The sequence below is a fragment of the Strix aluco genome, chromosome 1 (genome assembly GCF_031877795.1).
Source record: "Strix aluco isolate bStrAlu1 chromosome 1, bStrAlu1.hap1, whole genome shotgun sequence".
NCBI lineage: Eukaryota > Metazoa > Chordata > Aves > Strigiformes > Strigidae > Strix > Strix aluco.
In genome coordinates this window covers 114,113,794-114,135,251 of record NC_133931.1, presented here as the reverse complement: position 1 = coordinate 114,135,251, position 21,458 = coordinate 114,113,794, and the positions used below count along the sequence as shown (strand labels likewise).

At 35.8% G+C, this 21,458-nt stretch overlaps 1 protein-coding gene across 2 annotated transcripts in view; it reads left to right on the top strand.

Annotated features, from left to right (window-relative positions):
- The window catches only part of PTPRN2 (protein tyrosine phosphatase receptor type N2), a 683,390-nt gene that overhangs the window by 286,451 nt on the left and 375,481 nt on the right, over positions 1 to 21,458 (top strand). For both annotated transcript variants that reach the window (XM_074831707.1, XM_074831706.1), the window contains exon 10: positions 5,126 to 5,212. In XM_074831707.1, coding sequence (XP_074687808.1) covers positions 5,126 to 5,212 — 87 coding nt within the window. The remainder of the gene's footprint in view (positions 1 to 5,125; positions 5,213 to 21,458) is intronic.

Below are 21,458 nucleotides of genomic sequence, written 5' to 3'. Positions count from 1 at the left end.
AGAAAGTTGGTGTCATTGCCTTCATTTTATGGATAGTGAATTTGAGGATCAGGAAAATGTCTTGACCTGGGTAACTTGATAGGCCTCTTCCCGATGAAGACATATTCTGTTCCTCATTCATAATTCATTCAGTAATAGATATTCTTCCCTTCTGTATAAAACCACTGAAGACAGTGGGGTTGTATAGACAGATTAAAAAAAAATTGGTTAGCAAATTCTATACATTTTGTAGCAGTAACTGAGAATAATATCACTTAATGGGATTGTTCTAAGCTGTGACAACTTTCTGGGACCAGATTTTAGAAATGACTCCTCATTACTGCATTTTTCTTGTAAATTGAGCAAATGAAAAGTGAAATCTTTAATAGACAATAGCAGAGGAAGATTATAATCCAATGTTCTATTATTTAAATTACCTCTCTAAGTGGATTGTTCCTTAAAACATTTCTGTTTCGTGCTGTCTCACTGGGAGGGATTTAGATATTTGAAGATACTGAATATTATTTTCACCAGGCAATCTAATTTTCCTGTATTCAATGTCCAGTACACTTTGTGGAAACGTTTTAACAAAAATTGCATAAATTTGGGCTCCAAAATCCGCTCCTGAGCATTTAAATGGATTACACTCATTTTCGGAAGTGCTCAGTAGCTCACATTAAAGTTAAGACATTTATTCCTGTCCTTTCATTTCAGATTAATATCTAAATAAAATAGCTTTATAGCCTAGATCTGCTGCTTTTTGGTTGTTTTGGTTTTTGTTTTTTTGTTAAACAAGACTCCTGATGAATTTATAGGAGCTTATTGGGTCATCATTATTTTAGCTCAGACAAGTAGGTATGGATTGGATTATTTATTTTTCACATGGTTAAAAGGGATAGGGAAATTTTCATGGTTGTGTCATGATGTTAAATCATTACATCAGTCTTGCACTGAGCTGCAGGGATAATGTAGTACTACCATATAACATTAGCTATTTTTTGTAGAGGTATAAGACATATGCTCCAGCAGGTATAACAAGTGTAAGAGCTGTGTCCTGAAAAGCGAGATTAAACAAAAGCAGAAGTGAAATGTTTTGCAGATGGCACTCTGCTAGACTTTAAAACTATATATATCTACATAAACCCCAAAGGAAATATTTATATTTCATTCCCCATTTATTTCTTCACTGTCATTAACCTGTCAAACAAAGTATATTCTACAAATAATGTGAGAAAGGGGTTAGCATCTGAGTGAGACAGAATTCTGCTACTGGTTCAGTAGGGTCTGAATCTGTCAAATGAAAAATAATATTTAGGCTAGCACTCTGATAGAGATGGTATTAGAATATAAAACAATGGAAAGAAGTTAGTTGTACATGAATTTCTTACACTTTATGACTCTCTTTTCACCTTCCAAGCTGTAGAGAACTGGAGAAGGTAACCTAAAAATTAACTCAAAAGAATTATTTTGATCTGTGAGATGTATCACATTTTGTTTTACCTGCTATTATCATATCTTAGCACTGTTAACTTGAAAAAGGATCCAAAAGAGAAATCTACAGCAGGTGAAATGAGAGCAGAGTTAGGAAAACCAAAGTAACCTCTATCTCAAGATTTCCGCTGGCAACAGCTATGTACTCTGCAAAAAGGTGCTATGCTATCCAATAGTTTATTCTTCCTAAGGCCAAAATGTAGATCGAAGGTGATCAGAAAACTTCAAGGCCATCAAAAGAGGTAGTGGTGAAATCAAGGGCTGTTAAAGACACTGCAGGAGCCATTAATTTTCTTTGACGTAGAAAGGGTTAGCCAGCCTTGAGAGAACTTGCAAAGGATAAATAGCATCCATGGGTAGGCCTTTTGCAGCTTTTGTTTTTTTGGGTACATGCTTTGTATCTCTGAGGCCTATGTGATTTCCCTTTTAAGGGTTCAAGGTTACTGGTGTACTGAAATGTGTTATCACAGACTCACAAAAGAAAATGCATATGAGTTGGAGCTGTGTTGTAGCATGTCTGGAAACTGAGGGGCCATAGCCCAAAGACTCACTCTGTGCCATGCTGATCCAAGTGCTAGCAAGGCCCATCACCAAAAAGAGGTTTCCCTCTCTCCTCCTCCCCTACTGTATGGAACTGAAATGACCATCATGACAGTTTAGACAAAGTAGTGTGAACCCTACCCCGACCCTTAGCTTTCCTCCAAGTCTTTGGCCTTGATAAAATAGTTTCATCGTCAGGGTTGTCTAAAGAGTCTTCTTCCTGCTATTACAATTTCTGTCTGGAGTATCTCGCTATTTGTTCTTTATCTGAGTAACTATTTTTTGTCTTTCTTTCTTGGTTTATGTAACACTTTCCTTTGAAATAAGTCCATAGTTTTTGAACCTTTGTAATCAATAGATGAATCATATTCATAAGAAAAACCCTACTCCATAATATAGAAACTTTCTCCCATGTAGGACTGAATCAAGCAAGCTGAAAACCAAGCACAGTACTTGAAGGATCACAAATAGCAGCTGTTACATGAGTACTGTGTGCTTGCACTGGGGATGTGTGGGAGGACCATGGGCAGGATAGGTGATGTTTGCAAGTTTTCTTCTGGTAACAGTCCTTGTATAAACCTGAAATCAGATGGATGATGTTGGTGTTCAGTGCTGTTGCAAGGTAGGCTAGTTTGCTTAACACTGTGCTGGTGGGAATGGTATATTCTCTTTGTGTAAACAATGCTAAAGGCAGTTGCTGTACAAACCATGCAACACTGAGCAAAATGCAACACTAAACAAAAGCAAAGCAGAAATAGTGTGGAGAATGATGTTCTGGCATTATTAGAGAAAGGTTTTTAATATTCAGCTCTCCTACAATACAACTTTCACAGAACTGTAATAAACAGTACTGGTATGTATCAGTGTTAAGAGGTTGAAAAATTTTAATTGGAAAATATCATGATATAAATTAATCATTCTTAATGTGAATCCTCAAAAATGATAGTGTGATCAATAACAGCGCTGGTACCAAAGAGTACTCATTCTGCAGCTTTCCTGCGCTGTTACAAATGACAATTTCTTAACCTAACAAACTGCATGTGAGTTTGTGAACCTGTGTGTTTTAATTTGGTATTGGATGAGAGTTACTAAGACTACTCATGGATGCTCAGGCTTGCAAAAGAATGGCCTTACAGCACCATTTTCTGTCCCATTTTCTGCCTAGCATTCTTGGTGGGTTGTAACATTCAAATGCTCTGATTACGTCCTCCATTACTGTTGCTACATTGTCTTGTAGCAGCAGCTGGGGAATACTTTTTCAGGGGAGGAGGGGTAAGCAGGGAGTAGGAGGTTGAGCTTTTACAAATTAAACTCCCTTGGTAAAAAATGACACCAATGTACGCAGCAGACTTTGCCTGCATTGCTACGTAGACTTGCTATTACAGTAAAAGCCCACTTGCTGACACCAATCATTTCCATAAAATTTAAGCCAACATCTTTGGGAGAAAAGATTTAATTAACACATAAGCCCCTGAGTCACTATGACAATCTGCTTTCATAGTGATGGGAATAATCACATTTCTACCCACTGTCAGTCCTTGAAATATAGGGGTTTTATGAATAATCTATAGTACATTTTTTTCCTTACAGAAACAATCAGATTCTTTTGTTACTTTCACACAAGAACATTTCTGTCTTAGACATCTAGAAAAACTCTAAATTTATCTGCTGCCTTGAGGGGCTACCTCTGCTTGTGTGACAGGAGGTCTCTTGAGCATTTTGGGTTAGTAGCATGAAGGGAGGCTGAGCAATTCCATCCTAACTGAGATCCACATGAGACATCCCATTATTTAAATCGAGGTGCCCTTAGGGCAGTGTATGCAGAACCCAGTGCAATAAATAAATAAATAAGAAGTGCTCATTGCAGACAATAAATAAAACTGTGGCAATGATTACCGTGATATAAAATCAGATTCAAAAAATCTCACTGTGAAGCAGAAATAATAACCTAGGTACAGAGGTTTGAAAAAATCTTTTTTTCCCCTTAGTCCCATTGAAAAGATCATGTCTAATAGTACATACTTTTTTTGACACCTCCTTCTCCTACTTGTTATAAATCCTTGAAGGAAAAGACACAGAACCTTTTTTCCCCTGAGTTAGTCTCATCAAAGTTGTTTCTGATTTACTGTGGCATAAGTCGTGTAAGTATCAAGCTCCTAAGATTTAATTTTATGATCTTTGGGGCTTTAACAATGTTGAGAATAATCTATAATCACAATTTAGACAAAATGTTGTATCACTGGACATTGTTATATCATTTTCTTATCTTTTTACTTTCTTAATACTTTTGTATTTGGTTCCACAGTACTGACCAAAAACTAAACAAGGTATGATTTGTATATTAGGGACAGAATGTTCTTAATGCATCTTGAGAGTGTTAACAACTCTGAGAACCTGAAATTTTTGCAAATATAAATTTTGAGTCTAGAAAAGCGCTTTTTCAGATGCTAGCAGTCTTGTGTTAGGCTTGATTGCAACCTGTTTTCTAAATTAAAAAATGTAAATGTGGCATTGACAAAGGTTAAAAAGATTTGAAGCGGATTCTGTCAGCAGTGCATGCACACACCAAACTAAATCCTATGTATCTAATCAGTGTCTCTGGACTGTGTGCCTTGCTCCATTGTTTACTTTCAGATCCATAATAATTTTGTATCCTTTCACTGGGCGAAGATTCATTTTAAAAACTAATGAATTTAAAAATATGCTTTTCCCTTGTCCATTTGATACCAAGCCTACAATTTGACTTTCATTGTTTGTTTCCCTCCTTGTCTCGTCAATCCTTTTCTCTCTTTCTGTCCTTTTACTTTATTACATTTTTTATTGAGGACTGAGATGAACTGGTTGCTGCATCATGGGCCCATTACACTTCCTAACAATTCCATTTACACCTTATTGTTTGTCTTATTGCTGGAAAATTCAGGTGATTCATCATGCCTGAAGAAGCACCTGATCCCAATTCCCTTGATATCACGATCACTATGTGACAGGAATACAGTTAGTGGTGGCTTTCAGACTCTAAGAGGCCAAGGTGATAACTCTTTTGGGACTTTTAGCCTCTCAAGTATTGATGAGTTCCATTTTTGTAATGCTCTGTTTTCTTGCTCCCTTTCAACAGCCCCCTGAGTGTGGAAAAGGGCTTGGAGTTAATAAAGGAAGTGGCAGATCTTCTGAAGCTGCAGATGAGTGCCTTTGATGATGTCAAGTACGTACATGGAGTTTGCCTCTTTTTATTTTATTGGATTTCTCATTATTTTTTAATAGTTGTCTTACAAGAAAATATCTACTCTTTAATGCCAAAATTAGTGAGAGTGTGCATGAGACAAAAAATAATGTGATAATCTTTGTAATGTCCCCTACACACAGGAACAAATTATTTTGAAAAAATTATAAAGATTGAAATTTTCCTATGCTTCTGTAGGGAAAAATAGTCTGTTCAAAGTGCTGTAAAAATATTACCAACCTTATTTAACAGTTTCTGGGTAAGAAAAGTCTTGTGAAGGGTCATTATACCCAGTGTTGCTGAGGAGGAAAATGGCATCCAGAGATAGATAAGAACTTGGGTTCCTGGCTTTGAGTCTGGCATGCAGCACAGTAGGTCGTGCCGCTTGGTCAGCTACTCATTTAACAAGTCACAGGGAGTTCAGCTATGTTGAGCTACTGTTTTTCTTTATATGGTTTATACTGATGAATGCTCTGCATTTTAATCTCCTGAACTATAATTTGCCATGTCTGCTAAAAATTTTTATATTGGGGATTTTCTGAAATCATTTTGGTAGAAATATTTTCTTCAGAAAACTTAATTCTTCCTTTGTAAAACAAAAAATAAAAATAGTTTGATGGAAAACTAATGGAAGAGAAGGGTCAGCTGTGGGAGGGTTTGGACGTCTTTCTGGAAAGAATTCATGTCTTGGCGCATAGGAAATAACTGACATCTGGGTAGCATCCAGTTCCTGCCTGTGTTTCAGAGGGTTGAGACTGCTTGTTTTGGCCCATGAGTCAAGTTGCTGAATTGCAGCATCTTTCTCAACCTTACCTGTGCTGCCATCAGCTTTTGTTTAACTTTCAGTTCCAGTGAATGTAATTCATTGTTTAATGCTGTGTTTTAAGCCATAATCTGAAGATGTTTCATCTTTAGTGGAAGTATTTATTATCATTTGGAAAAAAAATTCTATCCCTTCTATTACTGTGTATGTAGGGAGAAATAGTCTATTGGTAAGAAAATCTTTTTAGAAATCTGACAAATACCAGGCATATTGGCTTTAGTTGTTAAGAAGGAAAATATTTCCATATTTTGTTTACTAGAACAATTATTGTATTGCTGAAAGTCTTTTTGCTTGTATTTTACAAAATTTATTTTTTATGAAAACCAAGTTTTGAAATTACAGAAATGACAATATTGTATCTTCTTCCTTGTAAAGAGAATTTCCAACTTTGACTTTGAATACTAGCAGATAAAGTCTGCTGCACATTTAAAGGAGTAATCCCATGGAACAATTTCTCTGCTGGAGAAAGCCTGCTCAACGGGTTCTGCTTCATTAACTCCATTCATTTACAGTACAAGAGCAGTTTCACCTACCTTTCTAATTGTTAGCATAAAGCCTTTTGGTTATTTTTTATCATTTGATAAATCACAACAGCATTGCAATTGTCAGGCTGTAGATTCAATCTCTAATGAAAAGTATCTTTCCAGTGATATAGCTAACTATGAACAACCTTTTCTTTTTTTTTTTTTTTTAATGTGCGATATTAGGGAAGCTGGTTATTTTGTGTCCATTAATATGCAGTCCTATGATGGTACCAAAAGTACTTGTATTGTATGGTCAGTATATTAAAAGTGCGTTTGGAATGCTAGCAACTCCAAACAGGACAAGTATTCTGTCTATCAACACAAACACAGTCTTCGACTTTTTAAAAGATCGATAAATCTGTGAAGATTATCCCAGATCTCAAGTTAGTAAAGAGTTCTTCCATACTGAATTTTCATTACTTAAGAAAATGAGATGCTTTGACTCAGGTTAAACCCATGAAATGCTAAAGAAATGTGGAGCTGGCCAGATAGATATATAGATATGGAGTAGATGTAGCAGTAATAGAGACTATAGAAAAAGGCCTCACCAAGCAAAGAATTAACACTTTTTGAATTTGTTCTTTTGTCATCACTGCACAGCCATCATTGGAAAACTGTATGAATTTGAAGGCTCTGGTTAGCTTCTGAGTGGCATCATGGAGAGGGGTTTGAGGAAAGACTCGATGTCATGATTATTCCTAATCCACCTTTGTGACATATCAAAGTGCAAGAATGAGGTCTCTCAGGAAATATGCTTTTTACTTGGCCATAATTTTTAAATCATGGATGATTTAAATTATTTCATTTTACTGGCAACTAAAAGTACTCTTTTTCTTAGGGATTCAGTTTTTTAAAAAGTCTACTTTGAACTTTGAACCAGAGTATTAGCTTGCTGTAAAATTCTCTTTTTTCCCTCCAAGAATTCTGAATGGTAAGAAAGTAACAGTGTGGCCCTGAATTTTTTAGACTATTGCAAAGATTTCAGAGTAAAGACATGTTAATGAGAATCACAGGGTTAATTTGAGTGTATAGACAAAGCCATCGCATTCAATAGGAATAGTGTAAGAACTGAAGAGAGAGGGTGAGTGGTGAATTCTTCTAAAGTTTCTTAAATTCTCAATTAAGAGTTTCTATTCCTTTCTCTGAAAAAAATAATTTTAAAGGAGCTGCTTCACATGTACATTAGTAACTTCAGTCAGTTTTCTTTGCAAATATCTTTCGTTCTTCCCTGTATTTTTATATTTTTTCTGTGCTTTGGAGTTTGGACAGTAAAGAATTGTTTTTGCCATGGATTCCTACGAATTCGTGTGTTAGTTTTTGATTAGTTGATGCATGGTAGTAATCAGCTTATCTTCTCTCCTTCACAATCCTGCCAACTTTAACCTATGGCTGCAATTCACAGTATAGCCTCAGGCTTGGCTCTCAGAGCATTCAGTCCACTTCTACAGTTGGTTTGTTGTCAATTTTGCATTGACATAAACTTTGTTGCCCTGTGAAGCAGATGAGTGGGAATAGATTTGGGGAATTCATAATTAGAAATATTTCAACATTGAAGAAAAGATCCAGCATGTTAGCTGTCACTTTTGGATACAGCCTGAATCTTTATGAAAGTAATAGTTATGCTTAATATGTTTTGTTAATGGTTATGTAGCTGTCAAATAAATTCCATTATTTCTTATTACATCATTAGAGACCATTAAAAGGATATTAGCATGCTGATGTAATTATGCAAGCAGACGTAAAATGGCTGTAGTTATGATTTTATAATCTAATTATGGGTGTCCAATGCCCCTGGTGATTGATTGTTGGACTGGTATCATGGATTGAAGTCAGATGGGTAGTAGTGTTAGGAGAGTTTGTATTTATTTAAAAAAAAAAAGTAATTTTACCACTCTGAAATCTGCAACATTGACCTTCTTCATGTAATTAAAGTTCTTCACACATTATAGTGTAAACTTACAAATACAAGAAATTATCAAGAAACATCCAAACACAGTAAAAATACTAAAATCTGTAAACTGTGAGGGTAGTGGAAAGGACACTCAGAATCTGTAGTTAAAGCCACTGAATTAGAACATACCTGACTTACTTGGTTTCTGATGAGAATAGGAATTATTTCTGAATTTTTATTTAATGTTCTCATACTTGGGGTATTTACTGAAAACATTGCTAAGGGGGGTTTTCAGCTCTAAACTTAGCTGAATACCTTTGTATGGAGAGAAAACAGATTATTCTGATTTCATAGTATTTCAGACTGCATATCCTATCATTCTCAGCCTCCAGTTAAGAGTGAGATTTCCAGCTGAATATTACATTCACCGGTGGATGCTGTGGTTGCACTGATTTTTTTCTTTTCCTTCTTATTTCTCTCTTTAGCCTTATATGATTTTCCCTATTGCCCTTGAAGATCTCTCGCTCTAGGTGTCTCTTTTTTCCTATTATTTCCTACTGCTTTGGCTTTGTTCACCCGTTCATTGTAATTTGGCATCTTTGTCATTTTTGCCTTGTAATATACCTAAACTTAACACTCAAAGAACTGTCCTTTCAGGAGACATGATAACTAGACCAACACACATGCTTATTTTCGAATCTAATTTTTCAGTGGAAAACCTGTAGCAGAGCACTCTGTATTCATTACATAAAATGACATTAATCTCTATCTTCTGCTTTTGTTTTGAAGTGTAACAATAGTTGCCTGTATAAGCACATAATATATATATATATAAAAAATGTTGGGGATGAACAGGATACTTATGCTAAATTTCAAATGCTAATATAAATAGATTTTTAAGGTTGAAAAAGCTGGTTCTTATTATCTAATATAAAGTCCTGGATTGCAAAGCCATAAAACTTAACCAGTATTCCTATATGTCTCATCCCACGTGGTGGATTATGAGGGGTGTGTATCTTTTAAATTCCCTGAGAGCCTGCATGCCAGTGGAAGAGCCCGTCTCTGCTCGGCAGAGCCGCAAGGCAGATCGAGTCAGAGGAACAATTTAGTTGGTAACTTTATTTACTGACAACTTTAGTGAGTGAATGGAGACAATTTGGTGATGATCAACTGATAACCTTCCTTGAGTGAATAAAGGCACTTTGGCCATGAGACTGTTTTCCTAACAACCCGTCAATGACCAACTGATCACAATTCAATTCATACAAAATTTATATGCGTGAATATATGTAAGGAAGAGAGAGAGAGCAGAAAGAGGAAAGAGAAAAGAGAAGAGGAGGGGATAGGAAAAGGGGAATCACCCTTGGATCCCACATTGTCATAGAGTAGCAAGCTGGTCCATAGGTGGTGGGTCGACAAAGACACACGTGGGGTGTTGTCTTTATATAGTCTTTCTTATGCATGCACAATAGGTTGTTCCAGAAGGTTTTCATTTTCTTTGGCTTGTACCTGCACAGTTAGGTAAGATCTGTCTCTGGGCAACAACAGGAAGGAGGGAGAGAGAAACAGCCCACTGTCCCACCTCCACAGAGCTCACTCCGCTTCTCCCCCTCAGGGTGTCCCACTTGAGTTGTTTGAGACATCCCCTTTACGAACAGTTTCTTGTTTAGGAACAATTTGTGACACCTTATCATATACAGTTGGTTGCATCTATATTGTACATCCAAAGCTAAGTTAAAAGACCAAATCACTGATCTTTCAGAGTCTAAGGCTCAAACTCACAGGTCTTAGGTTGGTTGTTCAGCTTTCACCTGAGGGCTCTCCCTACCCACACTGAGACTAGAGGTAAATTCAGGATGTTACTTGAACAGTGGTTATATGAAAAATGAAAATTCATATTAACTGAAGGTATGTATGGAAACTGTATGGAGGCTTCAGCTGAAAAATACCTTTCAAAATTTGTAGTAGCCACAGCAGTGTGGTTTGACATTTTGCAAATAAAATACTATAATTTTTAAATTCAAATTAATGACTAGTTTCAAAATTTAACTAAGCTTGGCTTAGAAGGAAAATGCTTTTCTTTTGGTGATAAGAATAAACAAAAAAATTATAAAAAATTATTTTGGACTGAACTCAAGTCATTATTTCAATATTTTTTTTTGTTCAGCTGACCAAAAATATCAATCTTTTGATAAAGACTAATTATTATATAGTCTTGAAATATTTGATCATATCTGTGTATTTTTCTACAGCTCTCTGTCTTATTCCATATGCAGGAAATAAAATGCTCAGTTAATGAGCAGCTCTTCAGTGCTTCATTTTATTCTCATTGTTCAATGTGTGGCTTCAGGCTTTATTTATTGCACATTATTCAAATCCTGCTTTGAGGTCAGAAAACCCATTTCCTCTTGTTTTGTTTTGTTTTTTTCTTCCCTGTGGTGCTCTTCACTACACTATCAAAATGCTTGACAAACATGAATTGATACACTTAGCTCACATGAGATATGGGGTATTATTAGAACCGTACAGAGCTGGAGTGATGCGTGGAGATTAATGTCAAAGCATTTGCTAATATGAGGTGTCCTGTCTGACGTCTTAAGAGTATAGCTTGTTCAGCCTTTTCTGTAAAGAGCTCCACTTACTGAGACAGAGATCCCATAGACTTCAATGACCATTCTTAGCGTTCAGCAGTCCCCAAAGTCAGCTCTCAGTTTAGACAGTGCTACTTGGTCTGTAAAAAAAATTGCCTGAAATGACTTGGCTTCAAATGAACTGAGTCTTAATCTGAGGCAGAACTGCATGGTACCAGCAGAATTCAAAGTAACACTAGGACTTTAACATCTTTATAGTTCCATACCTTGTTTGCAACATACTTCCTGAAGTCTGATAAAAATGAAGTTGAGGCCCTCAATTAAATTGGTCTTTTCTACTACTTGACCACCATTCATCCTTCAACATCAGGGATCCTATAGAAAAAACACTTTGAAAAGATTGCATATCAAGGGAAGTCATGAATGATTTTTCCTATTATACTGTACTATGTCCTTAGTGTCAACTATGGTTTTTTACATATTTTTATGTAAACAGTGATCTAACAAAAGCTTGAGTTAGGAAGGCTTATCATGAGGACAACTACAAGCACATTCTTGCTATACTTCAACTATGTTTTCAAGTAGTGGGGTTATGGACACTTTCCACCTCCTTTTCAAATAAAAGGCCTTACAGGACCAAACAATACCTATCATTATCCTTGTTCCGAGGAAGGGCTGAAACAGTCGGGCTGGAATAAATGCAATTTGAAAAGCCATCCCAGTGAAAAACTTGAACTGAGGAAGATGTCTGAAAATCAAACCAAGTGGTGAAAGTTTGGAGAAGCTTTAAATGCGTTCAAATCGGAAGTGTTGGGCATGCAGAATGATGAGTGGAGCTCCCAGCCTCACCTATTATGAACATGTGCATTGGCTGTAGTGTCCTAATCATGCTATATAGGTTTTGTTCATTGTTTGTCATGTTATTTTTCTAACACCTGAAAAACTCAATCAGCCAGTTAATCATATTCAGTCATCCAGAACCTAAACACTGGAACAGTACTTGGTATTTTCACTTCATCATGCTGATGGATTATGACATGTGGTATATGTATGGTATAAATGTGAACATCTCAGGAAATTATTGGTAGCTTGGGAGACAAGATAGTGTGAGGGAGGATTATTCAACCTGCTGCTCAGAGTGGAAAAAGTAGCACGGTGTCTTGTTAGGTTTGTATCTGCAAATTTCACTCTACTGTACAGATTCTCCATGATTCCTTTCTCCTTGATTCACTGTGATTAATGTTTTCTTGTGTTGTATGTTGAACACCTGTGGATTAATATTCTTGAAAAGTTTTTTTCTAGGTTGTCAGATTCTGGCATTTATGCCATTTAGATTTACTGAGAAGAATGTTCTAATATTGTGCTTATGAAAAAACATATAGTCCATCCTGCTCTCCTTAAGGTGCTGTAGTATAAACTAGCAATAGACTGAATTTTTATTTGTATTCCATTTATTTTCAGAAATTAAGCAACATTTTCATTTCCGTTTGAACTGTGCTATGCTTGGTCTCAATAAAAAGAGATACCTTTCAAAAATGTTGAACAATATTTGTCATCTTTTCTTTGATTTTAAATAGCAAACCAACAGACTAAGGCTATTTGGCATAATCTTGTTTAAAATGTTATAAAAGCATAACTCAGAAATAATGGAACCACTTTTATTCAAACTTGACTTCTTCCACAGATTTAATGAGTCTGGAAAACAAATTGTCTGAAAAATGTATTGCTGTAACTCATTGCATGCAGGCTTTTATAAGAAATTATATTGTGTTTTCTGGTACATATTGTCTTATTTGACAACTAATTTATAATATAAAGATATATCAATTTTTAAAGGAATGAGGATAAGGAAGCAAAAATAAGGTGGAAGTTTCAACCATGCATTCCTTTACTTAACAATGAGTGATTTCTCAACCTTAGCATTACATTAGTCTTGTGGCTTTTTCCCCTGAGGTACAATATATTTTGTGTGCTTTTCTTTAATAAATGTGCATATAACCAAGATCATTTTGCCTTCTCTACTGTAACTTTCCCGCTAGAAAAATATAAAAATACATTAAAATAACAAGAAGGATTTTGGCCTGCAGCATTTTATGAATTCTAGGTGACAAAACAGAAAGACCATAAAATCTAGGGAGACTCTTATAAATAAAAATGTATGAAGTTTGGCTTTCCATTACAACATTTCATCTCATTAAATCAGAGGATTTGCACCTTTGTAATCAAAAGGAAAATGAAATCCAGTGTTATAGATACATTTCCATGTGCTCATAAGTGCCTTTTCAAGAGAAGGATTTTACAGATAAGTGAGCTTCTGAAGTTTATCTGTCTTTTTTTTTAACTTCATATTTCTTTACTACTCATCCCTCTGTGTGACTGAGTGCCATCATATTCCTTTTTTTAATAAAATTAAAGTCCATAACATTATAGCGTAGGCAGGATATACTCCTTTGTTTCAAGCAAGTCACTGAATATGTGCCATTGCATTTCATTTATATAACATTTCACGTATTATTAACAGGTAATCATTTCCATTCTACAGATGGGTAAATTGAAACTCAAGACAGTTTGCTTGATTTTCCCTAGGATGGTACAGAACTTGGTGACAGATATGAGAATAGAAACAGAGAACTGTGATTCTCACTCTTGAACTAAAGCTTGGTCCACAAATAGAATAACTAATATTAGAAATGGAAGAAGATAATCATGTAGAGATTTATTTAAAAGACTAGTCCCTTATAAGAAATATACAAAATTAATCTTATGTCTATGTCTTTCTTGATCCTCCTGCCCTTGGTTACCTGATTCTCCTGCAGACACAACCACATAGTTTTTTCCTCTCTTTGTCACATGCATGCATGCATGGATGGATGGATGGATGGATGGATGGATTGATGGATGAATGGATTGTAGGAATATTACAGACCTGCTTACCCAGCTGAAAAAGATAAATATTTTTTCTGCATTTATTTTGCAACCTATCCAGTAAATATTACATATCCAGGCCTATGAGCTGCACCAGGACCTGCCTATGGAAGGGTTTGTATTCCCAAGGAGCCATAAAGGCAGTTGGAGCAAATATACATCTGTAGGTGCAATGGAAAGAGCCTGATAAATTCCACTTGCAGTGCCTCCTTTGCAAAGCAGATGTCTCTACCTCACATCTGACAGGGGAAGCTCAAGAACAAATCTTCTAGTTGGTCTCCTCAGAGCTAAAGGAGAAGCCAACAGTTTCTCAAGAGGGCAAGCAGGAGGGCTGTGGTTGCAGTGATCCAAGTTTTGTAGCTTTTTGAATTGAGACTGTAGTGAAGTTCGAGTTTTTTGGTCTTTGGTTGTGCTGCCTAGTCCTCGTCAAAGATATTTGTGTCCTATCTGGCTCCTAACAAAGCTACGAGCATGTTGAACCTTCACTTCTGCAAAGATCCTAACACATGAGTCATGCTCTTCCTTAGTTATTAAAAGTCACTTGGGCAAACTGAGCATAAGTGACTATCATCCCAGCAGACACATTTTACATGTGATTTCGACAGACTCCATTAACAACACAGGTGCGCAGAGGTTAAGTAGACCTGAAGTCAGTAAAATTCATTGAATGCTTACTGGCTAAAAATTAAAACTGTCTATTGTTGTGTACCAGGCAGACTACTAAAAGGTATAAAGAAGACTAATGGAAATATACAAAGAATACAATTATCTTCTTTTTTAAAAAAAAAAATTACTTAACTTTTTTATCCTTTAGTTTAATCTTTGGGAAGTGAATGAAAAATCACTGTACATTTAAGCAGCACTTTAAGGCCATTTTCCTACTCTCTCAGGGTCCAGACACTCTTTTGCTGTAAAAAATTATTACACTTGTATGGTTTGTTCTTTTAAATACTGTAATTAAGAACCTTATCTGCATGGCAGGCAATGCTGGCAACTTTCATGTACTCAGCGTGGTGAAAATGTCAAGTTTCATGGCTTGTGACAGATTAATAGAAAAATTATTTTAAAACTCTGCAAATTATTCATAGATATTGAGTAATCATCAGAAGTTGCATTTTATGAAGAATAAAAATAGGACAAACTGACTGTAGCATCAATCTCCAAATTAAGCATTGTCTCTTTTTGAAATCATTTAAATTGTAGGCTTAGCAAAAGAATCTTCACCTGAGATGAAGCAAGTTGTAAAATCTTTAAAATACTCTTTCATTGTCTTTTGCACTTAAATTATTATCAGTGTACTTAGCACAATTTTGATGCATGTAGATTCAATGATTAAAATAAAATTAATGATTAAAGCAAAATAATTAAAAGTCCATCATTTAGTATTGGTTGGTATCAGAGACCCACCAAACATGGTCTGCTGTTGTTGGAAAACATCCCTTTCTGGACCAGTCATCCCTTTTCTGTGAATTTACTCTTGAAATTATTCTAATGACAGTAGTGTGTCAGTCAATACAGTTCATTATTTGGACACCTTGTAGTACCCTCTTCTCTTCCCCTGAAATGACGCTCCATGAAGTCACTCCACAGCACTGATTATTGCAGGGGGAGAGAAGAGGGCAGTACAAATAATTACCTGATTTGTGAAGGCTATCGATGTAGCTTGCAGCGGTGAGTCTGAGCAGCAACCATCAAATCCAGACCTAAGTTTTGTTTCCATGTGGTTAGATTTAAAAGATGTCATTGCTCTGAAACTGTCAATCTACCTAATCTTTGTGGTCTATCTGTTACACCTCACCCAGTTTCATGGTGTAAACTAGTCTAATGAAATGCAAGTCGTTATAGAAAATCAACCACTAACTGGTGAGCACTGCAGTTAATGTCTTTTCCTTAGCAGGGATTTTGATTTTTCATCTTTAGTACTTGGTCATTGTCAGACATAAACAACGAATCTTTAACTTTCTCTCTCCATACTAGCTATATGTTTAGTACAGGACCACATTTCTGTAGATAATAGTGCAAACTGTTAGTTCATGCTTAGTGTGTATAAAGGATATAAATATGAATAGATAATATATTTTTGGCTGTATTGAAGCATGTTGTGAAACACTGTCTGTCAATCTGCAGTTTAAGGAGCATGTTAAGAGTTTCCAGAAAAGGGCTCAAGAAACTCAATTTGCTAAAACAGAAAGATTTTTTTTAATTGATCACTGGCTGTAAGTACATACATGTCAATAGAAATGCGAGAATACATACAGCTGTACAGTGGCATTTGTTCAGTTCAGGTGTAAAATGAAGCAAATCTCTGAACAGTAAAGAAATTAAGGTGAAGGATGTGTGCCTTTTTAGTATTAAGTATGGATGATGATCAATATCCTCTACTCAACAGTTCAGGGAATTTATTCTGTAGTACGTCAGCACAATACATCCTTCACAGATCTGAATCTTTGAAGTTCAGTCAGGTACCTGCTTATGTAATATAAATAGAGTATGACACAGTGTTTCACAAAATAAATTTTGGTCAACATTTCTGGTCAAAATGTTGGTGAAACCTGAGTTAAGTGGTCAACAGATTTACAACTGAGTCACAGAAGGAGAACAGAGTAACCACTGTACACTTCTTAATCCGTTTATGTATTATAAGACAATGACCAACTGCATTTTCTGCCCTTGCTTTGCTCTGTAAATCATGTGGTGTAAACATAGTGTATTACAAAAATGCCTCTTTTAATCATGTGCTTTTTCCCATGAATTTGGTTTGACATAAGTATATTTATATACCTTTATATATAAAATATATAACACATTTACAGCAGTATGAGCATTTTAATTTTTCCAAAATAGAGAAGGTGAAAAGGAGGCTTCAGTGCAATATAAACAATGGACATAAGCTTCAAATTCCTAAACACAGTAAGCGCAGAAATGTGTACACATTGCAAGTCATTAGTTCAAGCCCACCAAACATTTCCTGAGACAATTACCTTCGCTGCTATAAAATTTACTTTGCACAATCCTCTGGAGCGTTACTAATTGCTTTTCTTAACCTCCAGAGATTAAAGGATTTTGAAATGAACATATAGACAAGTAGTGACTCTAATTTCAAATCTAAGCTTTATTAAGGCAACCTCTGTTTTACGAAATAGGGTCATTAAGAGAATGTTTAATGTTGGAAATATCCAATCCTAATCTCCTCATCTTCCTCCAGTCTTGAGAAATTGCACTCTGCCTGTATTTTTTTAAAAATGCAGTGCAACCTCAACTCATTTCCATCTGGCATCAGCTCTGTGTCTCATCTTCAAGAATACACATAACCATGTTGGCACTTGTTTCTCAAATCCTTTTCCACTAGGGGGTATGATAGACTGTGACTGTGTTTCACAGTAAACCTTCTGTATGATATTGTAATACTAAAGTATACACACATGAGGGAGAAGAACAGGCATACAAAGCTTGGTACATAATTTATGGAGATTTAAATCCTGTCATTCATAAATATAATTATAACCTCCGGCTTGAAAGTGATATGGACCTTGCCATATTGATCATGCTCCAACTCTGTTTATTCAGATTGTTCATTTGTTGACAGGCAAAATATAATAAGAATGTTGTTAGCCAGTAAAACAATTAATGAAAGGAAATACTTCTATTTTACACAAAGAATATTGTTTGTTTCTATGAATGTTGTGCACCCTCCCACCTTCAGAGGGGAAATATAAACCCAAGGGGAGGGGATATTATTAAATCAGCAATCAACCTTCAAGTCATTTTGGTATAAACACTATAATTATTTCATCTCTAGTAAACAGAATATAAGGCAACAGCACATAAGGGTGACAATTTGCAATATGCTTTGAATGTCTTTGTTAAAAAGAAAAAAACTATTATGGCTGAAGGCAACATTATTGAAATTAAAAAAAAAAAAGCAGAAGTTGTGACAGCCAACAGAGGGGGGTAATTAGTCAGTAAATTTCAAGTAATAAATTCAGCAGGTCATTGCAACAGACATTACATTTTGTGTGGGGAGAAGTCACTGTTTATTAGCCTTGAAGCCAGACCTACTTACCTTTATTTAAAAAACCATCATAACAAAGTACTAGAAAAAAATGATAAGTGTGATTATAATAGTATAGTCCAGATGCCTTCTAAAGCTCACAATCCTCTGTCATTGAGGTAGGTGTAAGTTCACTTATGTCAGAAGAGTCAACTACAAATTTACACAGGTGTAATTGTAGTAGCATACACCTTGAGGGGAAAAATTAGAGAAAAAATCTGATATAAAATATTGTCATTCTAGATTAAAAGTGCTACTACCTAACTTTTTTCATCTTGGTTGCAGCAGATGCATGTCTTAGATGTAGGTTGCACTTTAGCCTGGACATTGTGGTTTACATTTCTGATTGCTTTCACCTACGCAGCTGGCTGAGTGCTGGTGTGATGTAACCTGCCAGCCAGGAAGGATGCCTCTGCTAACCGTCAGCACCCTCCGTGATCTCTAGGAATGGTTTGTTTGCAATTCATCAGGTCATAAACAATCGTGTGCACTCCAGCAAGCCTCTGTATTTAGAGTGATATAAAGACAATTGCCATTAATATTAGCTAGGCTTCAGAGGGTTTGACAGCCACATGAAAAAGCAACCTCATCTATCTAATTTAAAGTTCCTGGTTAAGAAGCATCGGGGGTGCATTGTATACATCTTAGAACCTTTTCTCAGGCTGGCTGCCCTCTTATTAAAAAGTCTTTTAAAAAATATTTTGCAGTCAAGTAATTACTGGTTTTGTTTAAATGTTCTCATCCAACACATAATGAACAGCGAGGAATTCCCCAAAGGGCATCTATTGTTATTGAAATGTTTATTTATCGAGTGCTTTTGCCAGAAGCCCCCCATGAGAAAAATCTCATTTTATGAGCTCCTCAAGCAGTCAGTTCCCAAAACGTCGAGCAGAAATGCAATTTTGACCAACTAATCTCAAGGTCTTTTGTTTGCTTTTAAATAAACAGCAGAATACCAATGTGCAAAAAGTTGTGATGAGCTGCTTTATTTTCTGATTTTGTAAATACTCCTAGTGAAGCCACGCTTGTGTGGTGCTCAGGTAATTCCTTATGTTCAAGCATTCAGTTGCTACTGTAGAGAGCAATATCCCTCACAGCAATATATGAGTGGCTATTTTAAATAATTCTGAGATTTCTTCTTTCCTGACAAAGAATGGTATTAATCCAATATCATCCCACTTGTTTAAGGAATTTCCCCACCCCATTTTTGGGTCTTTATTTCCCTACATTTTCTTATCAACAGTGACGAGAATTGACAGTGCTTGTGGCAGTGCGTACATGGACACGACTCAGATCCTGTCATGTTCCTGGATTATCCAGGTGGAGTCACTTGAGAATAGTGCGATAGTCCCTGACAGGCTTCACACCTCTGAAATCCCTGCCTCTCACTGCCTGGGTTGGATCACTGAAATGATCCAGTTTTAATCTATATGGTTTTAATGATGACATGAAGTGCATAGCTGCAGTGAATGGGGCAGGAGGACAACTGAGGTAGGAGTGAGGTCTGAGCCAGAGACAGAAGCAAAAAACTCAGGCAAGGGCAGGAGGGGAGGAAACTTGGTATGTCTCTGCTGATAAAACCAAAGTGTAACTACACTGTGCTTGAAAGTTTGTGTTGGTTCCAGGTTCTCAGCTATAATGGAACATGCAGTGTAGATTTGGGGGGAATATCTAAAGTTGTTTTTTCACTCTCCTTGTCGTGGGACAGCCGTGTACTGGGTTGGTGCCTGCTTTTATTTAAAGCAGGCTGCTAATTACACTGTAAATGTCTGAGCAGCCAGAGAGGAATCATCATTTCTCTTAGGCTGGCAATGCAGAAAGAAGGACAGTGCAAACTGAGTTATATTCAGTGTATGGTATCATGAAACTCCCAGGTGCCTTTTACGGTTGATTATCTCAGTGTTAGTGACAGAATCAGGGAATGGTCTGAATTTCTGTAAAGCAGCTATCTCAAATAAAATATACTTTGCAATTGTTGAGTATTATAACCTAAAATATTATTTAAATGATGCTGATAAATGCTTTATAGTTACCTAACATTATTAAAATACATTTCTTGTACATTAATGACTTGGCATCCAGAGTGTCCTTTAGCAATAAAATCTCTCTTTACTTTTTCTCCTCCCCCCACCCCTGAAGACTATTTAGAGAAAAATGATTGATTAATGACAGTTGTTATTAACTCCAGATTAAAATGTGCATAGTGCATGCTTTGCTAGTAAAAGATTGAAAGGATGCTTCTTTGTTTTACTCCCATTCCCTTGGTGACCTCAAAGGAAAGTCTTATGGTTAATAATAGGTGTTTCTTCCTGAAAAGTTTAAAGGTATTTCTGTCCAGGATATATGTGATGCAATTAAGAACACTTCAAGTGCTCTCTGTTGTATGAATACAAAATATTAACATGTTAGTAAAAGAATAATTTAATACTTCATTTCAAGCCCTGCAACAAAAATATTTTTCAGGTTATTTCTTTTATGCAGAAATTCTTCAGACTTCATTCTCTCATAAGCCACAGTGATAGGAGGTCAAATCTCATTACATGTGCGTTTCCAACCAATGTACTTCACCTTTGAAGCAGGGTTTTTATTCATAGTATAAATGTAATTCTTTGCACTGATTATATGAATAAGAAAAACTTAGGAACTTACATAATACTTAGCATGTAAGTAAACTTTTATAATTGTGTCAAATTTTGTGTTTGATCCCATGCACTCTTCTCCTCTGTAAATTATTACATTATAGTTTCTATAGTCTCTTGTTACCCAGAAATTTTCTTCAAAAATACATTTACTGTATTTGTGTGTGTGTGTATTTTTCTTATGTTTTTTCATATATACGTACTTTAGTATACTTTTAAGGATGTTAGAACTGAAATTTCTTTATTCTTTTCGTCAGATGTGCACATAAGTTGGATATTGTTGGAGAATGAATGCAACATTACATATACAGATTTCTTTTTCTTTAAAAATGCACAATGAAATTTTTTTGTGAAACCCTGAATACTGCACTCTGCCATTCTTCTTTTGGCTAATCAACACCTTCCTCTGTAAATGCCTTATAGATTTTAATGCCATAAAGGACCATTAGGCTACACCCAAAAAGGTCACCACAGAATCAAATCATTTTCCCTGATAAGTTATTCAAATAAGTGATTACCTCTGTTGTTAAAAGATAAATACTTTGTGGTATCATTCTGGTCAGAATCAGCCACTGGATCAGATATGTCCAAAATCTTTTCTCCACACATGTTCTTGCAGAACATGATCAAGATAAATATTCTGAGTTTCTTTATTGTCCATCTGACTTACAGTCGTGACAACAGGACTAAGCTTGCATTGATGTTAGGCATATAAAATTTGAAACTGCATGTCATCTTCTTTGGATGCTGAATTCCAGTGATGATCTGTGCTGTACTTTGGTGA